The sequence below is a fragment of the Sander vitreus genome, chromosome 6, assembly GCF_031162955.1.
Source record: "Sander vitreus isolate 19-12246 chromosome 6, sanVit1, whole genome shotgun sequence".
Taxonomy (NCBI): Eukaryota; Metazoa; Chordata; class Actinopteri; order Perciformes; family Percidae; genus Sander; species Sander vitreus.
In genome coordinates this window covers 29,251,592-29,272,072 of record NC_135860.1, presented here as the reverse complement: position 1 = coordinate 29,272,072, position 20,481 = coordinate 29,251,592, and the positions used below count along the sequence as shown (strand labels likewise).

The 20,481-nt window shown below is 42.6% G+C and overlaps 1 protein-coding gene across 1 annotated transcript in view; it reads left to right on the top strand.

The window, feature by feature from the left end:
* Positions 1-20,481, top strand: part of osbpl10b (oxysterol binding protein-like 10b) — a 52,610-nt gene that overhangs the window by 15,517 nt on the left and 16,612 nt on the right. The window contains exons 4-6 of the mRNA XM_078251963.1: positions 20-112; positions 1,942-2,215; positions 13,672-13,703. Of these exons, the coding sequence (XP_078108089.1) occupies positions 20-112; positions 1,942-2,215; positions 13,672-13,703 (399 nt within the window). The remainder of the gene's footprint in view (positions 1-19; positions 113-1,941; positions 2,216-13,671; positions 13,704-20,481) is intronic.

Genomic DNA, 20,481 nt, shown 5'->3' with positions numbered 1-20,481 from the left:
AGTGTCTGTCTGTGTGTAGGTGATGGTCCAGGCTGAAGGGCAGCAGAAGAACCTGGTCAACTCTGTTGAGTCCTTGTCCCCCCGAGGTGGAGTCCTCTCTTCTCTGGATGAGGTAACATGTCATGTAGTGTGTATACAGCGCAGCTAAGTCAATGAATGCCAAGCACACTGCAATAATCCATATTTATCAAACAAAGATTTGGTTGTGTTCACTGCTGGTTGATCCAAACTGTGCTACTGGACATTCTGTTTGCCTTTTGTAACTCTTAAGACAGTACAGCATATACAACTGCTTACTTTAGTGGCATTTTATTCAACAGGTTACTATTTGATCTACGTAATGTCTGCTCTGTCTAACTACATCTCTCTCTGTTTGCATCATGGAATTAGCACCAGTCAATGCTTTAGCTGACTTTAGTGTAGAGATGGATTGTGAGGACAGAACTAACAGCAGTATATTATAACTGTGGTTTATGGGCAATGGGCCTTATCAGTTATGGTAACATTACATAAAAAGAATAACAGGTCAGACAGCGATCAGAGAGGCTGTGTAAAAGTCAACCGTTAAACCAGATGAGCACACCTGTATCACTGCTCATTGTACAGGTAAACTAAGTGCATGTAGAACCTGAAGTTAAACCTGGTGGTCAGTGTCTAAACAGTGATAAGTGCTAAAAGACAGTTTGGATTGTAAGTTAAACGTTGGCCTCGTTTGGCTAACCTTTGGATCTGTTAACAATATGTCTGATTGTCTGAATGTTTCTTACCCCTTTTTGTTGAGTCGCCGTGTTCCGAGATGTCAGCTGTAACTCTGAGGATGTACCTATGAAGATACAGCTCTGAAAATAAAACCCATGTTATAATGTAACACAGTTCTTTAACGGCTCCTCTTGAACCATGACCTGGCTTAAGACAAAATGAGCAATTTCCAAGGAGATAAGAGTGCGAGAGTGCACTAGTTGATGTTCTATGCTGCATGAATGCCCTGGGGGATCAGCATTAACAATATTTCAGGCACAATAATTTGCCTGCTCACTCATCTTTCTATCGTTTGGGTAGAATAATATCTAAGGATTCCCTAACTGCTGTTTTTCACCTGGCAGTGAGGGTTTTTCCATGAGTATGTAAATCTTTCTGCTCTGTCCAGGCGTCATGACAAACCACTTGAAGTTATTAGTGCACAGATGAGATCCCTCAGTGCCATTACATCCACCAAGAGCTCAATGCTACACCTAGCCAAGCCAGGATCTTATGAGCACAAAGTGATGTGTGGTGTTGAACAAGACCTTTTTGTCCTCAGCCACCTAGGCACACAACACTTAGCTTTTTAAAGCTCCCATATTCTGCTTATTTTCAGGTTCATACTAGAATTTGGGGTTTCCACTAGAACATGTTTACATGCTTTAATGTTATAACATTATAATTTGTTCATACTGTCAGTCTGAATATACCTGAATATACCTCTGTCTGAAACAATCCGTTTTAGCGCCTGTCTCTTTAAGACCGCCTCCTGAAAGCCCAGTCTGCTCTAATTGGTCAGTGTTTCCGGGTCTTCAGCATCTGCATTCTTGGAGTCTCTAAATCGTCACTGCAGCCGGGGAATAAATGTAACGGCACTGTAGCGGCACATTCTACCTATATAAAGTATAGTTGTGACATCACAACATACGGAAGTCCTGACGGCTCGTTTAAAGACAGTTTCTGAATACGGGCTGTGTGCAGTTTTCTGTGGAATGAGCGTTTTGATACTTTCACAGTATTTATATTCACCTCAACCTACTTAGAAAAAAGATGTGGAAATCTTACTTTTTTTAACACAAGCTGATACTGAAATATTAATGTGGGTCAAACTGGAAGCATCTTCTCCTGCTCACCTTCTTTTCTTTCTTTCTTTCTTTCTTTCTTTCTTTCTTTCTTTCTTTCCTCTTCCCATTGACCAAGGACCTGCTCCTTTTAAAGGCCACGTCTGCATCCACTTTGAGCTGCCTGGGGGAGTGTCTCAGTATGCTGCAGCACAATGTTGTCCAGGCTCTCAACCAGAACCAGAACCAGAACCACACCCCTAGTCCCAGCCTCCCCCACAGCTCAGCTGGTCTGAATCAGGCAGCTCCCACAGACAGAGTCCGGCTGTGGAGCCAGCGCTGCAGCTCCAGTGTGAACCAGATGGAGCCTGGGGGCCTCCAGTCCAGCAGCCAAAGCCCGACTTACAGCTTCAGTCAGAGCCAGAGTCCCAAAGACAGCAGCTACAGTGGACGACCGGGAAGTGGCCACAACCACATCCGTAGTCAGAGTCAAGGCCATGAACATGCAGGTGAGTTGAGTGATGACTGGTCAAATTTGAATAATCAGTGTAGGAAAGGATAGTTTTTTTTTGTCTCTTTGACATGTGATCTCTTTCTGGATAGGCTATCTGAATCAAGAAGATGTAAATGCTGTGCGAATGCAAACAGATTGTCTGGAACCACTTCTGGAGGTGGTCTGGCTCGCAGTGTCGTTAGATCTCAGTTTAGTGTAATGATGTGCACAGCGTGACCACAAGAGCTACCGCAGTCGCCTCTTTACGCGGGAACATTATGCAGGGGCCATTTAGCAGGAGCGGGATCGCTCGGCAATGCAAGACGAGATTCATGTGTGTGATGGCCATGGCTGAGCTAGCACTGGTGCTAACACGCTTCTCCACTGGCTCTCATAGTCTTCTTAGAGTAAGGTCAGCCTCGTAAACAGGACGACTGGAAAGTAGCTGTCTCCATCTGCCGCGTGACTCTCACCGCGCATATCATAGTGGTACCTCCGTATCTCACATCACATCCCTTCACCCTTTCTTAACAAATCAGCTCAGTCTGCTTAATTTATATGAAAAGGCCCATGATCAGATGTGGACCAGCTGTCATCACTCTCTAACAGTTCTGGCATTTATGGAATATGATGAAAGTAGAGAGGTATATTGTAGAGGATTAGATCATTTAAACACTGTGGGTGCAGCAAGACAACATAGTACAGCCACCTACCTATACCTACATATACAGTGCATTCAACAAGTCCTCATACCTAAACGACATTATAGGTCGATTTCCGAAGACTCCCGAAACGATATGACATACGAGGTTCTATTTATTGCTGCACGTGGCGGTTAAATCATGTGATTGTTCTATACAGGCACATTTTTAAACACGTAGTAAACTTTGTGAAAATTAACTAGTTAAGTTTAAGAGACAAAAATACTTAGTTACGGTAAATAAATCATCAGGGATGGGCTAAAAAGTGTAACTTCTGTCTTTGGGGTGGCAGTAGCTCAGTCCGTAGGGACTTGGCGTGGGAACCGGAGGGTTGCTTGGTTCAAGTCCCCATACGGGCTAAGTACGGAGTGTGGATTGGTAGCTGGAGAGGTGACAGTGCTCGGGGCACCTGTCCATGGGCTTTGTAATTCGGGCCTGTGTGTAATAACTGTAACAGAATGAGGGGAAAAAATGTAGTTTCTCCTTATGGGATCAAGTATGTCTTCTATTTCTTCTTCTTAAAACTTGGTTAATTTAGAAAAAGTGACAGTTGACTTCACACAGGAAATGAACCCTGGTCTCCTGGGTGGAGGTCCGGTGTTTTTTGTAACCATCCACCACCCCAACCGTATGTGGAATTTGGCACTCTTACATTTCATCACCTCACTTCCTCATTTGCTCTCCCGATAATTACTACAGCCACGAGAATTTGCCACCTAACAACAAAGTTTATGTCAGCCGTTATGAGCTGCTTGCATAATCAACCTATACGGTTGTTTTCTGGGTGTGATACGTGTACTTCATCTGCAGGCTCCAGTGTGAGAGAGGTACAATGCACTATTTAACGTTATCAATGACATGAATCCTCCAACATGGCACCAGAGGCCTGTACTACGAAGCAAGATTTGGCGTTAACGAGGTAACTTCAGGTTCAACCCAGGGTTTTGTGTATCACGATGGTGGATCACTTGTTACCCGGTTAAATCACCGTTTAACTTATGCTGAACACTAGAGATCAACCGGTGTAAAAGCACCGCCTACTGACCAATCAACACTCGATTGATGACGGTGTCACCGTTCTTAGAAGATCTGGTGGAGCTCGGTGCACAAAGAGAGAGGGGGAGAGAGAGAGATAGAGAGGTGTACTCAGAAAGGTTAAAACATTTAGAGACCGACCACCCCGTTAATATTCCCTGATGGGTATTGTTATGAAAGATATAGATTTTCAGCGGAGGGAATTACGTATCTTTGTTAGCTTCTTGAGCCGTGTGTTGCCAATGCGCACATTGGTTTGAATTATGTTTTTACATATTGTATTTGCTCTCGTGATTGCTTACCACTGCCAGGGTTGCAACTGATAATATAATAGGCTAAAGCAACGACAGTTTATGGAAAGGACAAGTGTAATTATGGTCAGATCTAGTGCCTGACTGATGGGGAAATGATATTGATAAGCGTTGTGATTTACGCATTTACAGCGTCAGCTATTTTTTGCCAGCTTTCCTTCCTGTTTTAGGAAGCAGCGACTGTATGGCGTTTTGCCTGTAAAACAGTGTCTGTGTTCTTCATATTTGTGTAGAATTATATTTTGCTCTTCTTATATAAAATATATGTCTCTGGTAGATTGGTCGTGCTGTGCAAACACCGCTTCTTTTATGTGAACGCGCATGTCGCTGGATTGGGAAACCCTGGGTTGATTGAACTAGTTGATGACCACCGTCGTGACACAGGTTATGCGGGACCACGGTTATTAGGTTAGGTGAAGCCAGGTAACTGAAATAAATCCAGGGCATGTTGATCTTGATTCGTAGTACAGGCCTCAGGTAATTTCCCTTCATTGCTTTTTTTTTTTTACCTGCCAGACTGGTAAGATATTACACACAGATTGTCGTTTTCTGGGTCAGGACGGGCTGAGTACATTGTGTGTCCCGGTTTCCCAACTCCACCCTGTTTTAGCAGCGTTCCCCATCGTATAGCCTCGAAATAAAAGCAAAATAACAGAGAAAGGTAGAAAAAAAATCTATCTATCTTGCTTGGAATCTGCCACTTTAGAGTATTTCTAAGCTGAAAAACAAGGATGACCCAGATAAAGGACAGAAACTGGAACGCAGACTTTTCCCCTTTAACATGCACCTTGGAAGTGGTTGGAGTTGTGTCAGAAATCTGGCACAAAAATGAAGCGGAAAAACAAACCAGGAAAACATAAAACTACTAGGTCCCAGAAGTGAAGTCATAGACCTCAATGGCTCCTTGAGTTTCTCCATCAGCTGTATGTTTAGCTTAGAGCTCACACATGGGAGACTGTGGAGTGGGAAGTGTGGAAGTGTCTTAAAATATCCTCTGGCTGCTGGTGTGATATGTCCCTTCATGAGCTCTCCAGGAGAGCATTTACCAAACAACAGTTTGGTAAATGCAATCTTTTTTTGCTCTGTTTTTGTAACATAACACAGCATGCAAGTTTGTAAACTGAACAAGACGCATATTGTTTTCATGACTGTTAGGCTTTTTTCGTACTTCTGTTGCGCCAGACTACTACTTGAAAGACTGACAGAAACTTTGCTGTGGATGTTTATGGTCCCTAAAGGATGATTCTTTTAGATTTTTGTAATCCTCGATCTTTTTAGTAGGACCTCAAGTTGAAATGTGTTCTTGACCAATCCTGTGGTCTAAGGCTATGTTTAGACGGAAACGATCTGAAGAGAAAACGCAAAAGTGGCATTGCGTTCGCACTTTTTAGACAAGTGTTATGGGGGGGGGGAATCTGCGTGCATATGGTGACGCAAAAGTGTGTGAAATGCAATCCACCAAGTCTACGCACCTGCGTAGAACCTTCCTTCTACTTCTCTCCCTCTCCTCTCCCTAGTAGCGTGAAACGAACAACAAAAGCTGACAATTTTGTCTGGACATACGAGGAGGTGGAGTTATTGCTCCGAACAATGCACACACACACACACACACACACCCCCACACACACACACTCTCGCACAGTGCGTTTTTACCTTTAGACGGTAAGCTGGAGCTTTTTTAACTCTGAAGGGTGGTTTCACTTTTTTGCGTTTTTAAGCCCCAAAAATGCCGTCGCCGTCTAAACGAAATGCACATCTGATAAAATATTTTTTCGTTTTCACCCGTGAGCGTATTCGTGTAAACAGGGCCTAAAACTAGTAGTAAGTACTTCCATCAAATGTGTCATGTTTTTTTATGGTCCCCAGAAGACGGTTTGCTGATCTCAGACTTTTCCTCTAGCACCAGTATCAGGCAAAGCTTGTTGTGCACAAGAAATATCTAAAAGCAAAAGGCAGCAGCTGTGAAATGTCCTGTGTACATCCGTGCTCTCCAAAATGTGAACGTTTTGCACCTCGAACACATTTGCACCTCCCCACCGGAGGTCATACATTGTTATAATTTAACGTATAAATAATTGTGTTGATGGCGATGCTTTTGATTTTTCCTTTCCCTCCAGATAGTTCCACTGGACGGGCCAGATCGATTTCTGAGAAGCAGGTGAAAAATGGTGCACGAACACCTCTCTCCTCCTCTTCCTGGCCGTCTTCCACTCAAACACACAAGGATCCTTCTGAGGTAATCCAAACCACATTTATTTATTATACACCTCCTTGTTCATTATGCTTATTTTGCATCACACACGCTACAGTACAGTGGTACCATCATTCTCAACTCGCTGTGCAATTCTCACTTGTTTTTCTCACAACTCTACATGCTTCTGTTGTTGCTTGACCCATTGGCCCCTGCTCACATCAGTTGGCATATCTGGATGGCCATGCTTACTGATTTTGTGGCAGTTCGTAATACTCAGCAGTTTGTATGTTCAGCCCTGTGCATTATTTAAATGATCATCCATCTTTTTGATCTCTGCTGCTTTTACGTGACATCTCTGTGTTTCTTGATTTGATTTCTTATACAATCAATGTTGTTGTCTAGCCTTGTCAGTACCACAAGCAGAAATGAAGAACCCACTCCACTCAGCCTCAGTATTTCTGAGCAGTTTACAACCGACTTTGTCCCCAAGCCGTTTTTTCGTCCATCTTGACTGATTGTTCACGTCATAGCTGACTGCAGTAACGGTAGCCCTAGATGTTTTTTTATGATACATCAACATGCTTTTCCATGCTAGCAGTGCGTTTGTGTGCAAAAGCGTCTCCCTGTCTCCATTCAGTGGTTGATGGGTAGGTTTTGACTCACAAGACTCTGTTCATTGTCTGACTCTTGTTCTCTTTGTGTTGCTCTTTTTGAGCCAGGCTAACACTTTCGTAACAGACTGTAGATGTTCCTATCGCTTGCAGACAGAAAAAAGCAGGCAGACAAAAGTGTAAAGTTGCATCACTAAGTGCACTCAGGGTTTTGTAGTTTAATTAGGATTATCATGGATAAAGTGAGAAGTGCTGGTACTGTATGCCAGTGAGTACTGGTTCACTTCGAACACTGATCCTCATCCCAATTTGTACAGCTGGAAGTCCTGTTATTTTGTCTCTCTACGACACTCCGGCTCCTCTCAGTCTGGAATTATATTCTCTCTTTCTTCTTCTCTTTCCTCTCCCTCCCTTCTGTCAATCCTAGTGCTGGACCAGAGATGGCCTTAGTGAAGTATTGATGTCTGTTATCCTCTCTGCCTCTCTTTTTGCACTTCTTTCTCAGTAGGTCCTATTGTATCCATCTGTTTCCTAACACTATCTGTATTAATGTAATTCAAGATGCTCAATATGATTTTTTACAAAAACTGCAAAATGGTTGTATTTTGGGTATCCACGTTTCTTTTATGTCTCTGCACAATAATGCCAGTGTGCATACTGTCAATGTGGTTCCAGTTGGGTTTGTATTATTTTTAGATTTTTTTTGGGGCTATTCCCTTTATCATTAGATAGTGACAATGGATATACGGGAAAGGGGGAGAGAGATGGGGGATGACACGCAGCAAAGGGCAGCAGGTCAGATTTGAACCCGCGCCGCTGCAAAGGACTTAGCCTCCATGGGGCGAACGCTCTTTCTGGGTGAGATAGAGGCCGCCCCAGGGTTTGTGTTTATATGTATCAGTATGAAAAGCAAGAGCAAACTGGAAGTGTAGTAACATGGAAGCGCAGGGCAGTTCTGCCCTGTGAAAGTTTGTGTTGAAATTAGAATGTCAAGGTAAAAGAAGCCAAATGCAAACTGTAAATGTCTTATCAAAATAGTCATGCTGCTCTCATTCACTGTTCATCTTATACCGAAGAAAAGTAATTCAGTATAATTCTCATATAACGTGATCGTGAGCCAGACCGTAAGTCAGGCAGCGTAGTTTAAAGAGCGACAAAATCTGTGTAGGGAGGAGTGATGGGTCAAACAAACACAGGACTTTCACCCAGCAGACCGCTGTTTGTGTCCCATGTGAAAGCAAAAGTCAATGTTGACTTGTTTTGACTCATTGTAACTTGCTTTTGTTAATGTACTTGCTGCCAGGCCACAAGGAAGCCATATGATTTGGAAATAAATGATTAAATAAATAAATAAAACTTGAATAATCAACATAGCGTTATCGTCTAAAATATATAAGGTCATAACATTGAACTGGCCTCAGTCCGTCTGTTCTGCACTTTTCCCATCCCCTGTCACACGCACAACACACACGCACGCGAGGTCATCACCTGCTGACCTGCGTGTGCGTGTTGCCACAAAAGCCCTATAAAAGTTGCTTCCATTTCTAACATCATATGCGGAGTTGGGTTTTCTGAAATGAATGCAACGAAAACTAAAATGCAGACGTAAGGAACAGGCTTCAGGTGTCGCTGTCTCCCATCACCCCTCAGTGGGAACGTCTTGTTGCAGGGAAGCAATCCTAACCCATTGGTGAGTTGCAATATTTTTATATGTTGATGCATGGAAAATATGCAATTTGTGTTTAAACCCCCTTTTTGTCGGCTTGTCCACAAGAATATTGTCAATGTTTAGAGATGCACCGATTGACCGGCTGGTGACCGGAATAGGCCGATTTTCACGTCATCGGCCATGACGATGCTGACATATGCTGATGTTATGCCAGTCAAATGCACTCGGGCGGCTCATGAATTACATCGCGCAACATCAGCATCACACGTGCACACGCAAGGTTTCTACTATATGCACGTAGCAGCGGCGCACTGCCACTCAATCAGCTGTTGAGCTGTCTGCTCTACTGATCTCAGGTGAATAGTCAGCCGCTCTTTCTCTCTCCCTTCTGAGGCTGAAAAACTGGAACATGAAAACTGCACCCACGCGGGTCCCGTGAAATATGACAGCTAGCTACAGTTTATCGGAAAATAGCGTTGTGCACACTGACTTTGATGAATTTACTGTTTATCAGACCCCAGATGAGACAAGAAGCTAACGTTAGCGAACGCTGTGGTCCCTTTGCCTCTGACGCCCCGCTGGCTGCTGTAGGAGACGCTGTATTCCTCCGACACGCTGTATTAACGTTACTGTTTAAAACGCTTTCCATGTCAGTGGGGATGCATACCGCTCAAAACCAACATTAAAAACGTAATAATCTTCCCTCAACGTTTAGTTTTGTTGTTAAACTGTGTGTAAAATGAGCGGTAACGTTAAATCATCTGTTTCAGATGACAACACCGTACCGTCTATTTGCTGGATAGTTCCGAGGGAACCGTCGGTAGCTAACGTCAGCAGATAAGTCCGTTGACAGCAACGGTAGTGTTCATATCTATCCACAATGACAAATAAAGCAAACTTGCTAAAAAAGGAACTACACTCTGTTTTCAGGTAATGTTACTGTTGACGTTCAAACAGGCCTGTGTGTGTGTTTTGAGAAATATCTTTATACTTAAGGCTATATTTATTTTACTTTTATTATTTTATTGCCATTACCTGTTTTCCCTGTTTTCATACAGAAGTTTAGTTTGCTAAATATATCACATTTGTTTAGTTGGATATTGGATGTGAAAAGAAGGAAATGGTTCTTCCATTGCACTGGAGTAATTTATATAGTTCTATTTCATAGCGATCGACTATTTATTTTTTTTTATAAAAGATAGAAAGTAAATATTTGTGTGTGCTGTAAAGTGGTTATAAAAAATGAAATCGGAATCGGCTAAAATCGGTATCAGCATGTCAAAGTCAATGAAAAATCGGAAATCGGAATCGGCCTAGAAAGTTGTAATCGGTGCATCTCTATCAATTTTAAATCGGTCCGCGATGCATAAAAGGTTGAGGGACCCTGGTTGAAAGAATTGTTGGATATAGCCCTAGTTACTGGATGTAACTCTAGTTCTATGAATATGTACCTAGCCCTCTAACAGGCTTTGCTATTGGGTGCTGAGGCAGAACGACAGTGTTGAATTAAAGAGGTTTCCAACTGTCTGTGTACTTACGAACCTTTTGTGACTGTAAGCAACAAATATTGACTATTATGTATCTCTATGAAATCTGTGTAAGGTCTGTATCTCAAAAGGAAACAATGTCACATAGTACTGATTTCTAAAAGTTTTATTGCGTGTTATTTCTTGTAGTTTTTCAGCTTGTGGTAAGGACACCTGAAGAACTGTAAATATGGCTAGCAAAGATACAGCAAGACCACTGAGACAAATAATATTGTACTGGTACAAATTGTCTGTGGCATCACAACTAGCAAGACACAAAGTGTCACAGTTTGTGTCACAGTTTCCATCCTGTAAATTTCCCATGGTCCTTTGTGTGTTGCCACTGTGTCAGCAGAGTGACAGCTGGGTTATTTCTGTTGACCCCCCTCACCATCTCTGATTGACACCACATAGCATTCATTCATTTCATGTAGCAAGACCTTCTTCTGGCTCAATAATTACCTTTCTGATCGACTTAGATTCAGTGCCATCAAACTGAAACACAGTCACACAATATGTGATGATAAAAGTTCATTCTTCGTGCTGGAAATTTGCCTTTTTTTAGAAAAAAATCTTATCGCAAGGATACTGTCTTTTTCTGGAGCTCAAGTTGGCTCAGGTGTCCAGCAAAGATCTTAAGGTGTTGAAGGGTTTGTGACTTGAAGACCCTGGCTAAATGTTCTGACCCACTGAGAAACATGGTTGCGATTGTTACCTCCTCGTGTAGCACAGCTAATGTGTTGATGGTATCTTAGCAGGACATTCCTCCTTCCTGTTGATCACTCCATACAGCTTTTTCAGGGCTCTGTTGGTGTCAGTGTGTGGTGGAATGTACATTCCGTGATGTATGACTCCCCCGCTCTTCCCCGATGATTTGGTCCGGTCCTGGGGGTGAATGGAGAGCTCCTGTGGAACATTGGCTGAGTCCGGGGTTGAGCCAAGTCTCCCTGAAAACCATAAAGTTGCAGTTGTTAAATAAGATCCAGGACTTAGCCAAAACATTTGAACATCAACAACTTCTCAGTCCCTCCCCCCTTTCCGCTAAAACCTTTTTGTGAATTGTTCTCTTTCATATTGTATGACTCTCTTTGGCGGTGTGCATGTTGCAAAAAAAATAACTATAGTAATAGAGACACGGCAACCATCAGCCGTCCCCGGTGCCATCATCTTCGACAGCCAATATATACCCTACAGATATAAGTTGAACCTGACCTATATCTAAAAATCATAAACCAGCCACTCCACTCGTGCAGCTCCTGATGAAACAGAGAGGACTGCTGGCCCTCAGTGCTGTCTCATCTTTCCGTCTCTGTGATTTCCTTCTGTGGAGATAGAACAGCTGTACACAGCTCTGCCAGCACCATTATCTGAGCCGTAAATATCACTTAGAGGGACCAGAACAGTACTTTATAACACCTAGATAGTACACCCTCACATAATGAGAGAGGTGTGTGTGTGTGTGTGTGTGTATGTGTAGCTGTGTCTGTGAGTAGCTCAAAGTGCCTTCATCTCTCTTTTATCCTCCTTTCATCTCTAATACAGTATTTCTTTACAACACCAGGAGGCGCCACCTAGCACAAGTCTGTGCATGATCATGGCAGATCTGTATGCTTCATCCATCATTTAGTTTGGTTTCATGAATTATTTAAATTATTTAATTTAAGAATTTACGATATTAAAATATATATAACCAGTTTTTAAGCACAGGTAATTAATTACATTTAATACTTGTGTTTTGTGGGATGTAGCATTTCAAAAGGAAATCTTGTGCTTTTGGGTCCACCACATTGATCTGATGGCTGACATCTATTTGAGGTGAGGTGCAGCATTAAAGTGCTCATATTATGCTCATTTTCAAGTTCATAATTGTAATTTGAGATTGTATCAGAATAGGTTTACATGGTTTAATTTTCAAAAAACACCATATTTTTGTTGTACTGCACATTGCTGCAGCTCCTCTTTTCACCCTGTGTGAAGAGTGAGACCTCTCAACTTCTGTAACATCTTTGTTTATTAGTCGCACATGCGCAGTAGCTAGGTAAGGATTACATGAGCTATCTAGCTGTTTCTCCAACTTCGGCCTGACCAAGGCAGGATTAGCTGGGAGACGTCTTCTTAAGCCACTCTTAAAAAAGAACAATCTAGACACGTCACTAATGAGCAACTATAGGCCGATATCAAACCTTCCATTTTTAAGTAAAATCATTGAAAAAACGGTTTCTCAACAACTCAACCTTTTCTTGCCACTAAACAACAGTTTTGATGCCTTCCAGTCGAGTTTTCGACCACACCACAGCACTGAGACAACTCTTATTAAAATCTTTAATGACATCCACTTAAACACAGATAGTGGCAAAATTTGTCTTGGTATTACTTGATCTCAGTGCTGCATTTGATACGGTCGACCATGACATATTACTAGACCGATTGGAAAACTGGGTTGGCATTTCTGGCTCAGTACTAAAGTGGTTTGAGTCTTATTTAAAGAATAGGGACTACTTTGTGTCTATAGGGAATTATACATCTGAGCATACAAATATGACGTGCGGAGTTCCCCAAGGCTTCGTTCTGGGGCCTCTCCTGTTTAACATCTACATGTTTCCACTGGCTCAAATTATGGAAAACAATAAAATAAGTTACCATAGTTATGCGGATGACACACAAATTTATATAACCTTATCGCCAGGGGACTATAGTCCAATACAACAACTGACTAAGTGCATTGAACAAATTAACGACTGGATGTGCCAGAACTTTCTTAAATTAAATGATGAAAAAACTGAGGTGGTTGTTTTTGGAGCAAAGGAGGAACGATTAAAAGTCAGCACTCAGCTTCAAACGATAATGTTAAAAACAACAGACAAAGCCAGAAATCTTGGTGTAGTCATGGACTCAGACCTGCATTTTTACATCCACATTAAGACAATTTCAAAGTCAGCCTATTACCACCTTAAAAATATATCAAGGGTTAAAGGACTTATGTCTCAGCAGGATTTGGAAAAACTTGTCCATGCTTTTATCTTCAGTAGACTTGACTACTGTAACGGTGTCTTTACAGGTCTCCCTAAAAAATCAATCAGACAGCTGCAGCTGATTCAGAACGCTGCTGCTCGAGTCCTCACTAAGACCAAGAGAGTGGATCACAACACTCGAGTTCTGAAGTCTCTACACTGGCTTCCGGTGCCTCAAAGAATTGATTTCAAAACACTTTTGCTGGTTTATAAATCACTAAACGGTTTAGGGCCAAAATACATTTCTGATCTGCTACTACACTATGAACCATCCAGACCTCTCAGGTCGTCTGGGACAGGTCTGCTTGTTGTCCCCAGAGTCAGAACTAAACAGGGGGAAGCAGCGTTTAGTTTTTATGCTCCACATATCTGGAACAAACTCCCAGAAAACTGCAGGTCTGCTGCAACTCTCAGTTCTTTTAAATCAAGGCTGAAGACCTATCTTTTTGATATTGCCTTTCTTTAAATAACATTTCTTATACTGAAGCTGCATTGTTGACACTGTATAATAATCTATATAAGCATATAAAGAGAAATTCCTATTTGATCTGCTTTTATATATTTAACTGTTTTAACTGCTCTTCAATGTTTAATTTCTTATACTTCACTGTAACTTTTTTTCTCGTATTTTATCTGTTTTTAATTTTTTTATCTGTTTTCATGTAAAGCACTTTGAATTGCCCTGTTGCTGAAATGTGCTATACAAATAAAGCTGCCTTGCCTTGCCTAAATGAGGGTGCACTTCCAACTTTGCATGGAATACCTGCAGAACAGGGACATGTAAGTAGTTCTATACAATTCATTTTGTAGATTAGGGTGAATTTGTGTGTGTTGTAGCAGTGTTTTGCCACTGAGAACGAGCTAGCATGCTAACGGTTAGCCCCCTAGGCCCCTCGTCTCGGCTAGTGACATAGAAAGCCGTGCAGATTTTGAACAGCTCACCCGGAGACTGAAGGCAGGACACATTCAGAAACCCGTATCTCACTCAAAACAGGATGGGTGGGGTTTTTTTTTTCAAAGTTTGTATGCGTGTGGAAGCACCAGAGACACAAAATAACACCCCAAATCCCAGAAAAAGTGATTTTTTCATAATATGGGCACTTTAAAGAAGGTGTTTCTCCCTGGTCCCAATCAGACCTTGCAAAAAATGATTTCAAAAGACATAACAGGAAGCTTTAGATTCACAGTTACGTCAGATTTTTAAAAGTACAAGTGCAGTGTCTGTTGAAAATGTGCCTGTTTGGAACGGACGATTGCTTGGCCTGTGGTATTGCTGCTTGTAGAATTAATCAAAACCAAATTGTACCCCAAAATTACTTACAGAAGGACCCCAAACCACTTCAAATGCAACTCCCCTGTATACCCTACTACTAACTTACTGTATTTACTTGACAGAGAACGTTGCAGATTCAGAATGTAATCACAAAATATCACAATGACAATGTGGAGTAATCAGACCTTAGCGTCATGGACTTATGGCAGTGCGCTACCAACCTGGCCCGTTATGAGCACTAAACCGCCCATATCTGCGTTAATCACCACCAGAACCTGTGTGTGTGTGTGTGTGTGTGTGTGTGTGTGTATGCGCGCACAGAGAGAGAGAGAGACGGTGTTGTCTCGTGTAGTATGAGCGACTCATGAGTTAATTTAAAGAGTCGGGTGAAAGATCCAAGTGAGTCCCGACTCAAACAGGTTTAGTGCTCAGTCAGTGTGCAGTGTGAGATGGGGAGTGGCCAGCGGCTAGAGCAGCAAAAGCCAATGTGTGCTTCTTTACCGATATGTATTTAACCATCATTTTTGCATTTCTAATCCAAACAACGTCAAACTTGGCACTGCACTCAAACTCGTGCCCGTAGCAAGACACCTGTCAAGTTTGAAATCCATCGGACTAACGCTTCGAGAGATATGCGCATAACACCCACGCACACACAGACACACTGACAGACAGACGTTCCTGCAATTTATAGATAGATAATGTGGAACTGGCAGGAGCTACAACTGAAACATATAAAGACCTACCCAGGTGCAGTGCTAAACATGACATGCGTTTCTGTAAATCCAAATGTCTCCATTTTTGGGGCTCGGAAACGCCAGAGTAGTGTGGATGCCAGGCGTAAATGTAGCAAAAGATATTCGTTTGTAAACCGAAGGGTAGTAGAATTTGCCAAAAATTGCACTGAAATGACAGCGGACAACAGATTGAAATAGCGCAACAGCAGCATGAGGGTACTTAATGCAGAGATAATCCTATTTAAACTGAGGCAGCCACAGGATGACAGGCTAACAATGTAGCTGTGTCGCTGAGCTATTGGATAGATGAGATCAGCTGATGTGAGCAGCTGAGGAGAGCTGATAAGATAATTGACAGCAGTACAGCAAGGAAATGATGAGTGAGCATATGAGCGAGGAGTGAATGACAGGATGCATGAGAAATCAAACTACAGGCCCGTGCTCGCAAAAGATTTTTCAGTCTTCCTGACTGAACTTATGCTGTAGCTTCATTTCAAAGCGAGATCCCCTCAATGAATGGACGAGGATGACAAATGACTCATAGATGGGATAACAAAAATGTTTAAAATGGTTTGTAACTAATAAGTAGACACACATCAGACACAGTCCATTTATCAGTATAGCAAGCCCATTGCAGCGCAGATGAGATGAGCAGCTTTTGAACACGGTACAGTACATCAACGGGATAATGTTGCTGTGTGCTTTGCCACACATGAGCATGAAGGCTTGGAATCATGAAACAATGGCAGACTCAGTCTTATGCCATTATGTTGGGCAGAAACGCCACTCCTGCACAGCAGCCTGCAGACAGGGTATTGTCAGAGGAGAGCAGAACATCGAGGCGATGCTGTCTGTCTCTCAGCAGGGAAATCAAAGCAGGAAACACCTTCTTAAATGACATGTAGGTGTGGTGCGGCAGCAGATGTGTGTGTCAGGAGGCAGTGGAGTGTGACAGTCAGAGGAGGCTTGTTCCCCAGCGCTCGGTGACAACAACAACATTTATAGTTTACTTAATGAAGCTTTTGGGTATGGTCCGAACCCCTCCAGGTTTGGATGCACTGCACACGCGCTGTGTCAGCATGTATGAGCACAGTGGAGTGTACAAGTAGTACATGTTTTAAAAACAAAAAAGTCTGTACATTTCATTTTTATTCTTATAAGTACTGTTGAACTTGCTGTATGTGCAGTTTGTTGTACTGTGCGATGTTGTAGTCAGAGGTAAGACACCTGAAACCTTCGATCAGAACGGTGTTGCAACAGCTGCCTGTATATCCTGTAATGTCTGGAATGGAAGTACATTTTTTTCAAGCAACTAACCTTAATAAGACTAAAAATACTTTATTATGTACTTTATCGATCCACAAGGGGAAATTCATTAGTTTCCCTCTGTTGTTACGTTACACACACGCATGCCAAACAGGACCTATACACATTAATTACACACTAATTAAATCTCTCATTAATGGAGAGATGTCAGAGTGGGGGGGTTGCTGATGGAAGGGCGCCCCGAGCTGACAGCTCTGGACCTTTACTGCCATTCTACTCCAGCCTGGCCTGAAAATGAAATGCCTCGCTCAAGGAAAGTCAGGAAAACTTCTGAGGAGCACACCCTTCCTGCTATACTCAGCCTGAATAAAATGAAATGTTCATGGTAGGAAGACCCTCTGGACCCTTGAGCGCGGAGCGATATTGAGCGGAGCCGTCTGGAGCGACTTTGAGCAGCAGAGTGGAGGGAACAGACAGCTCTGTGAGCAAGGAGAGGAAATTCTCAGCGCTTGACTCCACTCACATGCTCTGCCATCCACCATGACACCTCTGTGTTGAATAGGCTGCTCTCTTGTCCTCCTGCAGTTAGTACATAGAATATTCCATCTTCATAAGTGCTCTCATCACTCTTCTCTGAGGACCGCCCACTCATGAATTATTCAGGGAGAAAGAGCTTTTAAAAGATTCCTGCTTCATGCTGCCGGGAGGGACACTCTGCTCTGTGCACCCTCGCCAACATGGAACACACACATCTGTCATTGATAACACACTGTTTGTTACTCACATTGTGGAGGTGAAAACATAGCAAAACAGCGTCACATTAGCAGATTAACACACACAAACACACACACACACACACACACACACACAGGTTTGTGGCACTATCTTTGTGGGGACCTGCCATTGACATAATGCGTTCCCTAGCCCCTTACCCTAACCTTAACCATCACAACTAAATGCCTAACCTTAACCCTTACCCTCACCCTAACCATAACCTAATTCTAACCCTAACCCTAAAACCAAGTCTTAACCCTCAAACAGCCCTTTAAACTTGTGGGGTCCAGCATTTTGGCCCCACAAAGCTGTCGGGACCCCACAAGTATACTGGACTCCCGGTTTTTGGACCCCACGAATACAAGCCCAACAACAAGCCCACACACACACACACACACACACACACACACACACACACACACACACACACACACACACACACAATTATCCTAATAGTTTTTATTTGCAGGCCATGAAGTGAGGCAAAGTGGGGGAGAATACGGTTTGTATGAAAACCAGAAAGAAACAAGAAGGCAATGAAGCAGCTACACACACACACACACACACACACACACACACACACACACACACACACACACACACACACACACACTCTCTACATTCATCCACACAAGCCCACATAGTCAATTTACACATATTTAAGTGTCTATAAACAGAGAACTTTCTATGATAAGTATATCAGAAACCCCAATTAGTCCTCATCATGACAAGGTGGTGATCTGCAGACAAAGTCAGTTGATCTTATAAGGTGGAGATTGCCATGACAGTGAACATGGAATTAATAGTTCAACCTGAATAAATCTGATGAGGGGGGGGATTATCAAGAGATTGTGTAGTTGACTGAAGTCTCTCATCTTTCTTTGGTTTCCTCAATCATCCCACTCTCCTAACATTTATACTCTTTCACATAAATACCATAACACAAAACCATCAACATATATCTCATCATCAGACATAGGAAAAGTGGACGCAGGGACTCTAAAGGTCTAAATCATGTAACCTTATGACCTGTGTTTGAACGCCCTGTCACATCTTCTGTCTCTCTTCAAATTTCTCCAGTCTCATATTTTCCACTGTGCAATAAAGGTACAGTCGGTGCAACCTGGACACATGGTCAGTAATGGACCCGAGGTCACAGTGTTTTGGGTCTTATCATCAGACACCCTCACGCGGGTGACCCAGCCGGGGATGATCAGGGGGCCCAGGTAGCTTGCTCTGCCACTGGTCACCCCTCTTGATCCAGAGCCATTGGGAAGCCTTTTCAGCGGCCTCCAAGATGTCCTTGATGGCTCTTCGTCTCTCTGCAGCCCACAGATCCCCAAAAGTCCCAGGATCCGGTACAAAAAAAAAAAAAAACTGCAAATAAAACTGTGGGAAACAGTCATGTGTTTGGTCTGCAGCTGATCAGCCCGCTGGGAACAAAGACCAGTCATGGGATGTGAGGAGGATTAGGAGGAGGGGGGGGGGGGGAATGTTCACATATACCCTCGTGCACACATGCACATACTCAATGACTATTACACACACACACACACACACACACACACACACACACACACACACACACACTGTGCACATGCACATACATTCATAGAACTTTACTAAATGAAAATGCTTTGGTTTGGTTTTATTCTGTCATAAAACACATCACGTTCTTTTCCACACATTAACCAAAAACACAAACTTGAAGCTTGATTCAGTCCGATAGAAAACATGAACTAACTAAATAAACACAGGATAGAAACTCTCTCTATGTTTAACTCTCTGAAGTTTGATGATGATGGCTGATATATATTACTGTTGATGATGGTTTGCAGGTCCATGTGCAATATGGTCCTATACTATTTATACTATATATACTATTTATATAACTGTTGGAGTGTAAATCGTGAATGTGCGTAGCCTACAATTCCATAATAATTGTCATTTCTAGTATAAAACAGACCCATGAGTATGCATGGTTTTATAGAGTGAAGTGAAGGGTAGAGGTGTGTGCCTTACACACACAGTGTGAGCATTGAGGAGGATGTTGTATGAGTGGAGAGCATGTGTGCAGTGAGAGAGAATGATTAAGAGGGAAGCAGCAATGTCCTCTCTCATTGTTAGTTAAACACGGCTGAAGTGAAGCAGGAGAAATTAAAGACAAGGAGGTTCCAGCTCTGCTCTCTGCCTCTGCACGCAGCCATTCACACACTTTTCTTTCAAATACTATTTTTCTCATTGATTATCTGTTCATGTGCAGAGAGCCGTATGTCTGTTGTGGAACTGGTCTGTCTGTTCTTTGGTAATTAGCATTTATAAAACAGATAGGTGTGCTACTCTTTCTGATTGTTGCAGTATTATTTAAGAAAAAAATAGTGCAGTGCCACTTTAAAAACGTGCATGCTGTTAATGGACCAATTCATCAGACTCCTGTGTTGCTGCTTGCAGCTTTCTCAAGAACCGCTCATCCACACAGCTTCACACTGGACACGGCGCTGCCTCAGGTCCTGAGCAACACACCTGCCATGCCATAGTTGTGTGTCCTAGCAATGCTAGAGTATCATTTGCTATCAGCTAGCTATTCGGGACCAGGCTATTTCCCAGGAACGGTCATTCCCAAAGGAAAAAATGCTGATGCTTGAGGTGTTTGAGTTTGCTATGATATCTCCAATCGCATCTTTCTTCTGTTCTTGAATGCACTGTAGCAAACTACGGAGAGCGTACTGTAGCCTACCCAGCATGCCGTTCAGTGGTGTAACAGCTAATAGGGTCCCCTCTCAATACACTACACAGTGTGTACATAACACACTACTGATAAATATGTGCCGTAGATCTCAAGAGCTCTCACTGACACTGCACTTTGATTGGGTCCGCAGCATTACACCGGCCAAGTGTGAAGTCGATCGGATGAGCGGTTGTCGACAAAACCAAAGGACAGACAGAACAAAATAGCATTTTTATTGAATTCATCATTCATGAAAACATTAACAACCACTTTGTTTTAAGGATAGATCTTATTTATTACAACTTAGTAAACAATGCATGCTCTTGGGGGAATTACTAGAATTGTTGGGT